This window comes from Telmatherina bonti (assembly GCF_933228915.1).
Source record: "Telmatherina bonti genome assembly, chromosome: 4".
NCBI lineage: Eukaryota > Metazoa > Chordata > Actinopteri > Atheriniformes > Telmatherinidae > Telmatherina > Telmatherina bonti.
Window position 1 is genome coordinate 17,852,168 of NC_136622.1, and position 14,334 is coordinate 17,866,501.

At 35.6% G+C, this 14,334-nt stretch overlaps 1 protein-coding gene across 1 annotated transcript; it reads right to left on the minus strand.

Annotated features, from left to right (window-relative positions):
• Positions 1-1,690: 1,690 nt before the first annotated feature.
• Positions 1,691-11,808, minus strand: sgk2a (serum/glucocorticoid regulated kinase 2a; the record flags this gene model as incomplete). The annotated part of the gene is made up of 12 exons (XM_079238461.1): positions 1,691-1,846; positions 2,729-2,818; positions 3,126-3,281; positions 4,113-4,208; positions 4,416-4,502; positions 4,580-4,616; positions 4,709-4,821; positions 7,517-7,648; positions 9,270-9,353; positions 10,020-10,077; positions 11,282-11,343; positions 11,746-11,808. 12 exons carry the CDS (start codon positions 11,806-11,808, stop codon positions 1,691-1,693), a joined length of 1,134 nt encoding a protein of 377 aa, XP_079094587.1.
• Between the last annotated feature and the right edge of the window lie 2,526 nt (positions 11,809-14,334).

Here is a 14,334-nt window from a genome sequence, read left to right on the forward strand (position 1 = left end):
ACATTTACATTTACCATGAAAATAAATGTATTCTTTATATTGAATCATTCTTGTCCTGGTTACCTAAGATGTTGTTCATTCAAAAATGTAAATGTTTTGACAGCTACACCACTAACAGGTCTTCTGTGAACAGAGACACATGCATGGATTTTTCCTGTTGCTGTCATCAGTTCGCTTTGATTATGCCGGTGGCAGCCTAACCCTATAATGACATCAGCTTCTCCATTCAGTCAGGAAAGAACAGCTTTGAACACAGTGTTTCTGTTTTTAAGGTCAGAAGACCATTTGAAGAAATCATACTTGTCACAAAATAAAACCAGTGGTTATTTCACTGTAAGTGTGTTTGCTTTCAAAGAAAAAAAAACATATGAAAGGTGCAGATAAAACATTTTATAAGAAGGTTGATTGAACTAAGTCAGAACTTTTGATATGTTGTTTAATACCAGATGTTAAAACAAACCTTCACATTAATTTTCAATTGAGATAACTAAAAATAAACTTTTTATAACTGCATCACTCACAGTCAGGACATTGCACAATCCATTACTAACTTAATGGCACTTCTTGGTTTTGCACTGACATAATGAGCATAGCACAGTAATAAAAACTATAGAAAAGCAGCTACTATTTATTTACAGATGTTGGCTACATCGGGCTCACATTACATTAATTGATTTGCTATATACAGACTAAAATAATTGTGTATAGAGATTTCACTTTACATTCCGCAGTTACAGTACAGAAAAAACATGCTCTAATCCACAACATAATCATGTATAATTTTTGAACATCAGTACATCCGTTTGAAAATTAAGACATGACAATGAACTATGTGAGAAACAAGACCACTGCAGTGATTATGTTTTTCACCTTGGTCACATAGAAATTTTATACCTATTAGTTTTTTTTTTTTTTACATTGCCCTTGAATTTAAATTTTATTTTGGCCCTTTTACAAAAAGAAAAACATTTTGAAGACAGCATCACTGTTGACTGTCAGTCATATGCAAAGGAACATATGTCACATGTTGGTTAATATAGTTACATAAACAAACTCTGTACTTTTTGTACTAAATAATAGTAATTATAAGGGCCAATACTGAATAGGAGGCTTTACCTGATATTGCTCCTGTGCCATGGTGTAATGTTTCCATTTATGAATATTACAGTGTAATAAGGTAGATCGAGGAGGCTGTCCCCGCATTGGCAATGGTTTGACTTAAACAAATGCAAGCATAATAAATACATGTATTTATAACTGATGCCAAAAAGACAGTTTTATAACCTTTTTGTCAATGGCCTTTCAGAGCGATAGAGTTGACTTTTGACTTAAGATGGAAAGACAATGTTGTGCTTTAAGTTTCATTTTAAGCAGGCACCATGTAGGAAGGTTCTATGCAAAAGACTAAGAACAAACAACTCCTACCAGAATCAGACTTCTTGTTTGTTTGATATTTGATGAGTAGAGTAAAAATCACTTGGATTATAAACCAAAAATTGTCATTTCAACTCTACATGTCTTCCTACCCTTCACACTCCCTCTCTGCACCGTGCCATGAGGGTTCTGGCAGTTTCACACAAGGAGTTGTTTTAAGATGGTTTAGTTGGAAAATCTCAACTTAAAAAATAAATTGTCCCCTATGTCAACCACATTTAAATAAACCACACCTTATAATTAAAATATTTATGCCTCACAGGAAGCTATCCTCATTGCCGACAAAGGAGAACCCATTGAACGCATTGTTGGAGCTGGTTCCGGCGTTAAACTCAGGGGTCCGACCCACAGAGTTAGGAACCATTTCCCTGGTGAACTCTGGATCTATGTGCTGAGTGTCAGCTGGGCCGCGCTGAAAGAAAATAAATGTACATGATAAAGTAAGGCACACTTTCTTGAATAACACAGATAAACATCACAAAAAATCTCCACAAAGGACAATAAAGATATTAAAATATAGAAAAACACAAACATAAATGACAAGAATAAAAAAATCCATAAAGATAAAAACATACTGCCTATGAAGTCCTCACTTTTCAAACGTTTGCCTCATAACATCCTTAATAGAATAGTGTGGTACTGAACAGTGTATGAAGTCAAAGTTCATTGATCTGGGAAGCAAAAGCGGATGTAATAACAAACCTGAACTGGCATGTGTGTAATTATAAGCTGAAACAGTGGAAAACACCAATGTAAATAACTACCCAGTTGTAACTTCTTTGTGCTTGTGATGCTAGCTTGCCATTTAGATAGCATACACTGACAGAGCACTATACTGAGTTATTTGGATCAGCATGAATAATCAAAGGAAACCAGACAGCTGAACAAGGACAGAACTATTCCCTCATTACAGCACAACTGCTATGAGAAAAAGATGTTAGCAACAGCAGGACTGCATGAGATGAAGTATACAGTACTGTTTCATTGTACATATTATGTATAAAGTGCAATCCATGTTGTTTCCTGTTTTTCTTCATGTCCCATATGATCAGCCCCCCTCATGCAAAGCCTCCTTCTAAACTAAAGTAACTGATGTTGCTTATGATTTCTATTAAATGATAACTGGAAACCAAATGTGAGTCCCAGTGAGTCAAACTTTGAGTAATCATTAAAAAATACAGAACAAACAGATGTGTGAAAATCTGAAAGATAATTGAGAGTTTAGGTTTTTGTTGGATAAACATAAACATGCTACTTTTATTAGTTTAAAGGCAGGCAGACTGAAACAACTCACCACATTTGGGTTGTAAGGAGGAGTGATTCTCTTGTGGTAAAGATCATCCCAGTTGATTGGAGAAAAAAAGGGGTGGTTCTTGATTTCTAACTATGGGAATAATAAAATAAAAAAGACAGAAGAGTTACATATATTTAAGTCTATAGTCCTAACCTTATATAACCTAAAATTGTGTATGGATTTAAATAAACTTTTATCAGCACCACTGGTGCTCAACTTTAAGCTTTTGCAAATACAACACTATTAGGAAAAAGTCCTCTCGAATGTTCCCTTCAAAAAGTCTTTATACATTTAGGAAAATGTATGAAAACTCCTTAAATAATGCAGTATTTAATGCAAACGTTGGATCACTGACATTAAAGACATAAAGCACACTTTTTTAACATGCCACACTTACAAAGTCAGCGATGGCCCCGAGGCGTCTGTGTGGGTCTTTCTGCAGAAGACCGACTAGCAGAGAGCAAACCGTCTCAGAACTCCCTGCAGGCAGTGGCAGTGGCTTGTGGAGGATCCCATCATACATTTCACTAACATCACGACTGTAGAATGGAGGCTGAAGCAAAATCCAGCGCATTAATATCATAATATTGAAAAAGACCATATTTAATATAAAACCTAACTATCCCAATGTTAGCACAGTACAAAACTCTGGAAGATTTTTGTATCTCCTCCTCCTAATGAAGGCTAAGTTGGCATTTATCTGGCATTATGTCTCTTCCCTGAGCTCATTTCAGCCGATAAACATCCAATGCTGGTTGCTGGTGTGTAGCATAGCAAATGCAGCTGTCATGTGGTGCTCTAAGTGATAACACAAAATTGTGAAGAGTGACTTCTCATCCTTGGAACACTGCAGGGCAATTACAGCTACAGAAATCTGCATATTGAAGGTTATGTGTAATCAAAGCAACTCAGAAGCTCAGGGGTTTAAAGTCGGAAACTTATGTGGCATTGCTTCAAGAAGAAAGAAGAATTTTAAAAGAAATTCAAGCGGATTTTTGTAGGGATGTTAAAAATGATAAACAAAAACACAATATTTGATCTTATGACTTCTGCAATAGCAGATGTGTTTATTCCTGAACCATGGTACGTTAAAGCTTTCTTTAACCACCAAGGATTCAGGAAAATAATTCTCAAAAAGTTAACGGACTAAGCAGTGAGAAGATTTTTGTGGATGATCCCACTGTAGAATCTGTTGCAAGTGGGGAAAAAAGCCTGCAGAAAAGATATGATTGTTGAGTTATTTGAGTACATCTTTGTACACGTAAACAAACAAGAGGTCTCATGCAACTACTTGCAGTCAGCATATGAATAAAAAAGTAAGATTTTTAATGTCTAAATTTGATCAAAACGATGCTCTATATATTACACTGCCAAATACACATACCAGGCTGAAGATCATCTCATAAAGAACTGCTCCCAGACACCACCAGTCCACTGTCCTGTCGTATGGTTCTTTCCGGAGAATCTCTGGTGCCAAGTACTTCAGACAGAGCGAACAGAACAGAAAACAAAAGAATTATAACTCTATAAACACGGATGAATATAATTTGGGTGTATATTGTTGTTGCTATTAAACCAATTTTTATATTACTGAACAAAATCTTCATCTCAGTCAAACTTAAAAATGATTAAATAAGTTTGTCTTATCTGCTGCACAACCTAATAGTTTTACATAGTGTTTACTCACTTCTGGAGTACCGCAGAAAGTTGAGGTGGTTCCCTCTGGTTCTACACCCTCTTTGCACAGGCCAAAATCTGTCAGTACCACATGGCCCTGTGCACAAAGAATACAAACAATACACACCAGCACCAAAAATAGAGAAATCCAAGTTTTATTCTGAGTGGACTTACCTGAGAGTCTAAAAGGATATTCTCTGGCTTCAGATCTCTGCAGAGAACAAGAAAAAGCTGGTCATAAAGTGATCTAATACTGGTGAAAAAGCCTGGTATTTTCACAAATATGTAAAATTTCCATCAGACCTGTAGACGATGTTGAGAGAGTGAAGGTAGCCGATTGCACTTGCCACTTCAGATATGTAGAACCTTGCCCTGGGCTCCGGGAAACACCTCTCTCTCTGAAGGTGGAAGAACAACTAAGGATAGATACAAAGAGATGAGGGGAGAATTAAAAGAATGAGAAATTAATAACTGGAAGTATGATGATGATGAGTGGAAACAAAATAACAGGATCTATGATTGATCAGCAAACCAGGGAGTGTTTATATTACAACCACAGCAAGACCTGCTATGGAAGTGCTGTCTCCAACAAGGCCACCAACGTGTTGGCTGATCCACTGAATTACTTGCATATCGAAGGGGGAAAAAGAAAAACTATTTCTAAAATCGTCTGTCATAATTTTCAGCTGCATTATATTGCTTTTACTAGCGACTCATTAGTCAGTCTATTTATTACATCTAGCTAGTATCGGGCTGCTAATATTGAACTGCCTTCTTCATGGCAAAGATTGAGCAAGGTGTGTGAAAAATTCCTCCCTAATTTTGGTCCATAATTTAGTAAATTTGGTGCTAAGAGGTCTAAAAGAAATGCTCCCCACACCATAATACCACCAGCAGCAGCCTGAACAGTTCATACAAGACAAGCTGGATCCATGTTGTCATATTCTGAACCAACCATCTGAATGTGCGTATCAATGCACAAAAGTCATCAGAAGTCTTTTATTGTCCCTGTTTGGTGAGCCTTTGCAAATCGTGCTGGTGGTATTTTTGTTGCCGTAGCCTGTCTGCTTCAGGATTCAATTCAATTGTGCATTCAGAGATGGTATCCTGCATGCTTTGGTTATAATGAATGGTTAGATTTTTAAAACTTTCTTTTTATTATTTCTTTTTAAACAACATGTAGCAAATTTGGACATATAGAATGAAGACAATAAAATACTATAAATATATATATATATATATATATATATATATATATATATATATATATATATAGTGATAAGCTGGGAGAAATGGACTGTATAAACAACAACAGGATGAGGATAACTAAATTGATAATAACATAGGAAGAAACTGTAGAGACTGTATAAACTGTATATATATATATATATATATATATATATATATATATATGTATATATATATATATATATATATATATATATATATATGTATATATATATATATATATATATATATATATATATATATATATATATATATATATATATATATATATATACTTCAAAAGAAAAAGAAGACAGTGGAATGGCATGTCTCTACAGTTTCTTCCTATGTTATTATCAATATAGTTAGTCTACTTCTCCCAGCTCATTTAAGATATTATTGTATTTTTATTATCTCAAGCCAGTCTGTCCACTATCCTTTAACCTGTGTCATCAACAAATCATTTGGATTCAGATTCAACTGTTGCTCAGTGGATATTTTTTCATTTTTCTAGTCATTCTGTGTAAATTGAGATGGTTGTGTGTGAAAATCCCAGCAGTTTTTAATCAGAGTTGTCCATCTTAAACCAACAACCATGCCTGGTTCAAAGTATCCTAAATTCATTCCTCATGCCGAAAAGGGCAAAAATGAGTCAAAATGCATTAGATGGGAGCTGAATAGTTCTGGAAATGCTAAATAAAAAGAAAATTTGGAAATTCTTCCTCATGCTGGTGCTTGCTCTGAAATTCAGTAGGTCATTTTGACCAAGTCTAGATGACTAGAAGCAGTGAGTTTCTGCCATGAGACTGGCTGATTAGTGTTTTGTGTGAAAAACTAAACATGTCTACCTAATATTGTGGTCAATAAATGCATGTTTAACTCAGTCAGGACAAAACTTTTGTTAGCTTTACACCATGAAAATCCATCCTAATTTCTAAGTATATACAGCCACTCATAAGTTTGGACACATCATTTTTCAAAGTTAACCCTATGATGCAAAGACTGTTTTCTAGTATATTTATAAGTTAGGATGGTATATTTTCAACTTTGCACCTTCTGTGGACAATATTAAAGTGACCCAACACACTGCCACTCACTGAAGAATAAACGAATTTAGAATAAAATTTCACGTTCATAATCAGGACAGGAAAATGATACTCGTCCATTTTAATAAATATTTTTTACTATATAAATATGACTATATATTATTTTATAACTATTTCTATAGAATAGATCAAATAAACTATGGTCATGAGCTGTGGGTCGTGACCAAAAGAACGAGATCTCGTATACAGGCGGCTGAAATGAGTTTCCTCCGCAGGGTGGCCGGGCTCTCCCTTAGAGATAGGGTGAGTAGCTCGGTCATCCGGGAGGGGCTCAGAGTAGAGCCGCTGCTCCTCTGCAACGAGAGGAACCAGTTGAGGTGGCTCGGGCATCTGGTCAGGATACCTCCTGGACGCCTCCCTGGTGAGGTGTTCCAGGCACGTCCCTCTGGGAGGAGACTCCGGGGAAGACCCAGGACACGCTGGAGGGATTATATCTCTCGGCTGGCCTGGGAACGCCTCGGGATCCCCCCCGCAGAGTTGGCAAATGTGGCTGGGGAGAGGGAAGTCTGGGCTTCCCTGCTTAGGCTGCTGCCCCCGCGACCCGACCCCAGATAAGCGGCATGAAGATGAAGATCAAATAAACTCAATAAAAAGTAAAAAAATATTCAAACAAAGAAAAGTGTCTGTATATGTCTGTAGAAGTGAAATATTGCATTTAAAAAGTCTTGACTTGTGTTTTAGCATAAACTCACTTCAGTTTTGACTAAGTTTAATTAAGTCTGTATTTTAAAGAAAGGAATTGTCCTGACTTTATCTTTTTTAACTGTGAAACACGTACCTCTCCTCCATTTACGTAATCGAGGACAAAGTAGAGCTTCTCTGAGGTTTGAAAGGAGTAATGGAGCCGAACCAAAAATGGGTGTTTCAGACTCTTCAGCAGAACATTTCTCTCTGCCATAATGTTCTTTTGCTGAGGGGAAAAAAGAGAAAGAAATCAAGCACGCACACATCTATCTATCTATCTATCTATCTATCTATCTATCTATCTATCTATCTATTACAACAATAGTGTATACAAATTCTATAATATTTACAATATTGTCTTGATAGTCTTTACGGATTTTTTTAAAATGAAGAACACAGTAAAACACACGTAAAGAAAAATAAAGCTTGTACGTATTTACCGTTAATTTTTCCACGTATAAGTCCAAATATTTCCAAACACTACCAGCACATCATTAAGTTTTTGGTGTGTCACATTCCGTGTTTATCGTATGGTTCATGGATTTACTAGACTCTATGACAAGTTCACAGCCATTTTATCTTCCCTAGTAACCAACATTCTCTAAGAAAACTGCAAAATCCCTAACAACCACCGCTGACATTTGTCAGCCAATCTTTTTTAGTGCAAACAGAATCCTGATTGTAACAAGGAAATTTATGAATAGTCACTATGGTCACATGCTTGTGGATGAGGAGAGCCACATGAAGGATTCCTCTTCATGCTCATGTCTTAAATGGCCATCTTTGTTGGGTTTTTAGTATTTTAGATGTGCAGTAGATATCACACGGTTACTTTTCTTTCTATTCAAGTTATTTGCCTGCCAGCAGTTTAAATCAGCTGGGACTTTAGTCAGTTGAATCTAATTTTAGTACCTGATCATAAAATAATTTAAAATAAATTTATTTTCACAACAAAACGGCAAACTTTAAAACTCCTGGAAATGTTAGAATTTCTGTTTATTTCATTGCTTATAATGTAAATAATACTTTTGCAGTATCATATATTAAGATTTATTTAGTGAATATTATTATTCAGTAATGCGGTGTAAAATGTTTATTAAAAGAAACATAAGTCAAACTGATAAAAACTAATTGTGTCAGACAAGTAGCATGGATGACATAAGGACAAAAAACAAGACAAATAAAATGAGGTAAAAGGGTATGAGTCAAAAAGACCACAATACTTATATGTTTTCATGTTAATATCTGAATTTAAATTTTCAGATGAAAAAAAAACTTGAAAAGAATATGATGAGGCAAGCCAACCATTATCTTTTCCAAAGAGCATGTAAACAATTTAACTTAAGCAAAAAAAGAAGGCACTCCAAACAAGAAGAAGAGGAGTGTTGATCTGATAATGTCAGTGTTGACTGACAAACATAAAAGTGTACCAGTTTACTTTCTGGGGGTTGTAAAGTCTGTCCTTTGTACAGAACAAGCTGTAGATTAGATAAGTTTCAGATCCTATTGCTAGGTCAGAAGACTGCTTACTAATAACTCCTAAAAGATACTAATCATACCACACACCCACAAATAAGCATACATACATGCACGCATCACAGAGAACACTAATTTTACCCATAAAATCAACTTCCTGGACTCCCTGGACTCCCTGGGTCTGAGCAGAAATGAAGTTAAGTTTTTCTAAACATTTTAATCTGAGTGAATTCAAACGAAAAGTTTCATCAAACTGTTAAATCAAAAACCTTTTAGATGAATGGGCCATTTTTTTCAGTTTCAATGAGATTGGGTTTGTGTTAATGTTGGGTTAAAATTGATTCACTGCTGAATACAAATAGAATAAGTACCTCCTTTTTCTTTAAGATGATTTTCTTCTGCAGCACTTTGACCGCGTAGAACTTGTTGTCGGCTTTGAGCTTAGCGAGCAGGACCTGCATGATGGTTTGCATGTTAGCGGTTTGTTTAGTAAACAATGTGCACCAGCATTTCGACACACTGCTGTCAGGACATTTCATCAAAGAAGTGCAAACAATGCAAAGAGAAGTTTAGTGGAAAATGGAAAACTAAGAAATATGAGAGATCTTCGTGAAAAGATAAAAATCCTTTTTTTTTTTTTTAAAGCACTTGCAGTGTTTTCATATAGTAATAAGAAAAGAAGGCCAGAATTCACAGCATACTGGGAGATATAGGTTTATATTTGACATTGTCATTGACTGATGACATCCAGGGGCACATATGAGGCCTTTATGAAGTTTACAGTTAATGATTCATGAAAACAGAACATTTTGATCAGTAGTTGGCATGCAGGCTCTTTCTGACTCTGCTCAGGAGCAGGTCCCTGTTGTTCAGTGTTCTTTCTTATTCTCTGTATTCTGTCTATTCTGCTTAGTAGATGTTTTCAGAGAGTGTAACTATTAGATTAAATGTCCCTGAAATAACATCAATTGTCTATTGTTTGATCGTTTACAAAAAAAAAAAAAAAATTAACCTAGGAGTCTGTCCAGGTGAATATGTGAGCTGAATGAAAGACAAAGAACACAAAAACTGGACATGCACTCAACAACAAAGAGATCAATAAATAATTGTTGTGGCATTACCTTTCCAAAGGTCCCTTTACCAATGACAGCCAAAAAGTCAAAGTCAGTGGGTTTGGCACTGAATCAAGAGAAAGAGTAATCCATTAAATTCATGTTGCTGTTTTGCACACCATATTATTTAAAACCTCTGAAGAGCTTTGTTTGCTTCTAAATTGTGAAAAAAAGCCCCTTGTATAAAAAAAACAGAGATTCGTTTGTCTAAATTTCTCTTTTAAATACAGTAATGCTGGAAAGTTTAGGACTTATTTGTAGGGCAATTTTTTAATCTGCGTGGGCTCAAAAACTCTCCCAGATGTAAAGGTCTATGAAAACCATTTTGCTATGTCATCCATAAATGCAGGTTAAAAATTGCCGTGTGAAGAAGAAGCCATGATTCAGAAATGTCTTCTATGGGCCGATGTTCATTTAAAATGGTTCAAATGGACTGGAGCAAAGAGAAAATCTGTTTTCTGGAACCATCTGGTTTGTAATCAGCTTTCAATTCAAATACCTGCATCTCTGATGGTCTTGTGGCGCATCAGGGCCTCCTGAACTGAACATACTATCTCTACTCCAACAATATAACTCTGTTAGTAGAATATTCTGGGGGCTGAGCTTGCCTGCCTGCAGTCCAGACCTTACAACTACAGACAACATCTGAAGCATCACAAAAGGTCAATATAACAAAGACGACTCTCAGCTGTCGGGGCAACAGTAATATCCGAAAAGTTTAGCAAATGATTTCTTCATATCCCAAAGTTTTACACATTGCTGTTAAAAGAGGGGAGAATGCGGCACAGTGATAAACATGGCTTTGTGCCAACTTTTATTCCTGCCATCAAATTCAAGATGATCAAAAAATGTTTTCTATGTATTTACAGGATTTTCAAATGTACTGAATTCTCTTTTTAGTTGCATTTTGAGACAAGTCTCAAGTTTTCAGGAAGTAAGATTCACGAGGAAGGACCTGATGTGCAAATTTCTTTTTAAAATGTTCACAATTTATTTTTAGAAGTCCATTTGTACAGCATGTATGAAGAAACTGATCAAATTCAAATGGGTTTACAAACTTTAAAGTATTGCTGTACAGGAAATACACTGGGAAAGTAAGTAATTACATAAAAAAAAGAAAAGAAAAGAAAAGAAATGGTAATAATTATAATCTCAGATAGTTTCTGATTTGGTAAAAAACAGGATAGTATTGAATAATGTATTTCTGCTGGGTTGTTTTCTGCATGCCATAATCATAAGTAGTATATTTGTGTAAGTGCAGGTATACTGACTGTGGATTTGCCGAAGGTCCCAAGTTGACATCATCATGAGGAGAGGAGGTTGCTGATCGCAGCTGGAAAAATAAGAGGAAACAAATTCATTTCAAAGACAGTGGGACAAACAAATACATGTTTCGGTTAAGTAAAAACAGAGAACATAGTCCAGTTTTTCTCACTTTGTAACTTGTGCATTCATACTGACTGACTCGAATGGTAGGAAAAGGAAAAAATATAGAAAAAAAAGACAAAATATATTGTCCTCATCATGTTTTTTTTGCCAAACAATAATATGCACGACAACAGTCAGTGCGGAGTGTGACTGAAACAAGCTTATTACTCTTACTTAAATATGAGTAACAATTTACTGTGAACTAATGGCGCACTTAAAGTGAGAGATTCAGTACTGAAAAACCCCAGTGCTTATTAAAAATAACTCAGAAAATCCATTTATCATTTTAATTTGAACAAAACTGTACTGTTCCAGGGGCAGTGGCATTAAAAGCCAGAGTCTGATGATTTAACCCAGGAATCTGAGCCATATAGCCTCACACTGTACCACCACATCGAAGCAACCTTACAACCACATCGTACCACTCATAAAACTATTTGCAGAGAAAGAGAGAAGACTGTTATATTCAATGCACTGCAGATTTTATTTTATCATTTCTACGAAATATAGTTGCAGATCATGTATCTTGACATGAAGTGAAAAGAAATTGAATAAACAAGACAAACATTAAAGAGATATTCCAGATGTCTCATATATATTGCCAATAACAGTTTGTTCTCAAAATATCTGTTAAAAAAAAAAGAGCAAATTCACAAGGTCTTTATTTAATGATGGTTGCAGGCATGTTTCCTGAGTCACAAGGTTAAACAGCCTGCAGCAAAAAGTTAATAATAAATATGAAAACATTGCAAACAAAAAGAAAGTATACACTCACATTACAATGCGCCATGGCTATTTTTTCCACTCCCTCTCCAGAAAATGAACGATTGACCTGTAGTTGGAAAGGAAAAGTGATTTAAGAAAACTTTAGGATTCCTTTATGGTTTTTTATGATTATCATTTCAAAAACTTCTTTTTATAGTCACTGACTAAACCAACATTTTTTTCCCATTGAATGTGTAATGTGTGTTTTCTAAAACCAGCTGCTGACCTTTGTAGGAGAGCCTATGTTTGCGGTGGATCTGGTCGTTCTTGTTTGCAGTGAATGAGATGCTGGAACAACAGAAAGACAATGAGGGACGTTGTGAGTGTATGAATCTGTGTGTACTTGTATGTCTTGCATGGGGATAAATATTTATATTCAAGGAGACCTTTGCTTGCTGGGAACAAACAGTAAGCCCCACTGATCTTTACAGTTTAATGTAAAGGCAAGGACAGGATTATGGCTGTTATGATTAAGTCTTTGGGAAACTGATGAAAGTTGATGTAATGTTATCTGAAGTGGTAAAAATGTGACTTTGTGTGTGTGTGTGTTTGAGTGTGTGTGTGTGTGTGTGTGAGAGAGAGAGCAAGAAAGAGAAAAAGTAAGAGAATGGAGGAAAAGTGACAGGAATCATGTTTACATGTTAAATATTGTTGTGCAAAATTCATATTTGTCAGAACATGTGGGATGATGTCTCTGCCACACACACACACAAATGAAACAGGACTCCTTTATTATATCTTCTCTCCTGGGGAAGTCCAAGCCTATCAATCTGTTTAGTCATAACTGCAAGGAAGTAACCTTTTTGTATATAAAAATAAAATATAATTGCTACTCACAGATTTTCTAATGCCAAAAAAGGTTAAACCAATAAAGTCCCATTGAATAAACAAAAATAATGGTAGTTGTGGATTTACAGGAGTATCAGTGAAGTGGAAAACCTTTGAACTTTATGTAAATAAATAAATCCTGATCTTTGTTACATCCTTTAGATAGTATATTGTGCCAGTTTGGCATCTCTCCAATGTAAAAGAAAAAAACAACTACTACGAACTACCATCCTAAAAGCCTGTGGTGTAAAAACTGGATAATTCAGAGTTGTATTTCAACAAACTGTGCCTTTACTTTGAGCTCTGCTTACATAAAACACATACTTAAAAAACTGACTACAATTTTTATGTCCACATATTACCAAAGACAACTTAAATAAATCATTATCATTCATTATCCCAACCACCTAGTCTAATGAAGGGTTGCGGGGAAGCTAGAGCCTATCCCAGCAGTCTTTGGGCAAAAGGCAGGGTACATCATGAACAGCTTGCCAGTCCACTGCAGGGCCACAGAGAGACAAAAAAACACTCACGCTCACACCTACAGGCAATTTAGAGTAACTAATTAACCGAACATGCATGTCTTTGGATGGTGGGAGGAAGCTGGAGTACTCAAAGAGAACCCACGCATACATGGGGAGAACATACAAACTCCACATAGAAAGGCAGAAACAAGGATCAAACCAGCGACCTTCTTGCTGTGAGGCCACAGTGCTAACCACTATGTCACCGTGCAGCCCATAAAACATTATAACACCCAAAAAATCTTTTTACAACAAAATATGAAAATAGAATTTAGCCCCTGTCTCATGTCACCTGTGAAACTAATGCTTTTTATTTGTATGAGGTAACAAATTGTGCTTGGTATAAAACACCAACCATTCAGACAGGTTATACCCTGGACAGGTCACCAGTGCATTACAGTTTTATCTTGCAACAGCACATTATGTGCACACCTGTACATTATATTTCCTTTTCTGCTCTAAAGTAATATATTCACAGATAGAAATTAGACATCACCATGGGCAACTGATTTATCATGCCGTTAGTATGATGCTCATAAACAATATAAGTACAACTTCTACTATTTTGCATGTGGAAAATAGCCATATTCTGCTCAGGTTAATGCGAATTTAGCTAATGTCTGCACCCCTCTGTGTTGTGGGGACATTCATGTTTGAATTTCTAGTTTCAAGTTTAAATAAACAATCATCAGTTTTACATCTTTCTGTGATATTGATTACATTTTGAAATTTCACAATGGAAAAAGTTAATGAAAGTAGGAGGAAAGAGCCATAATTTG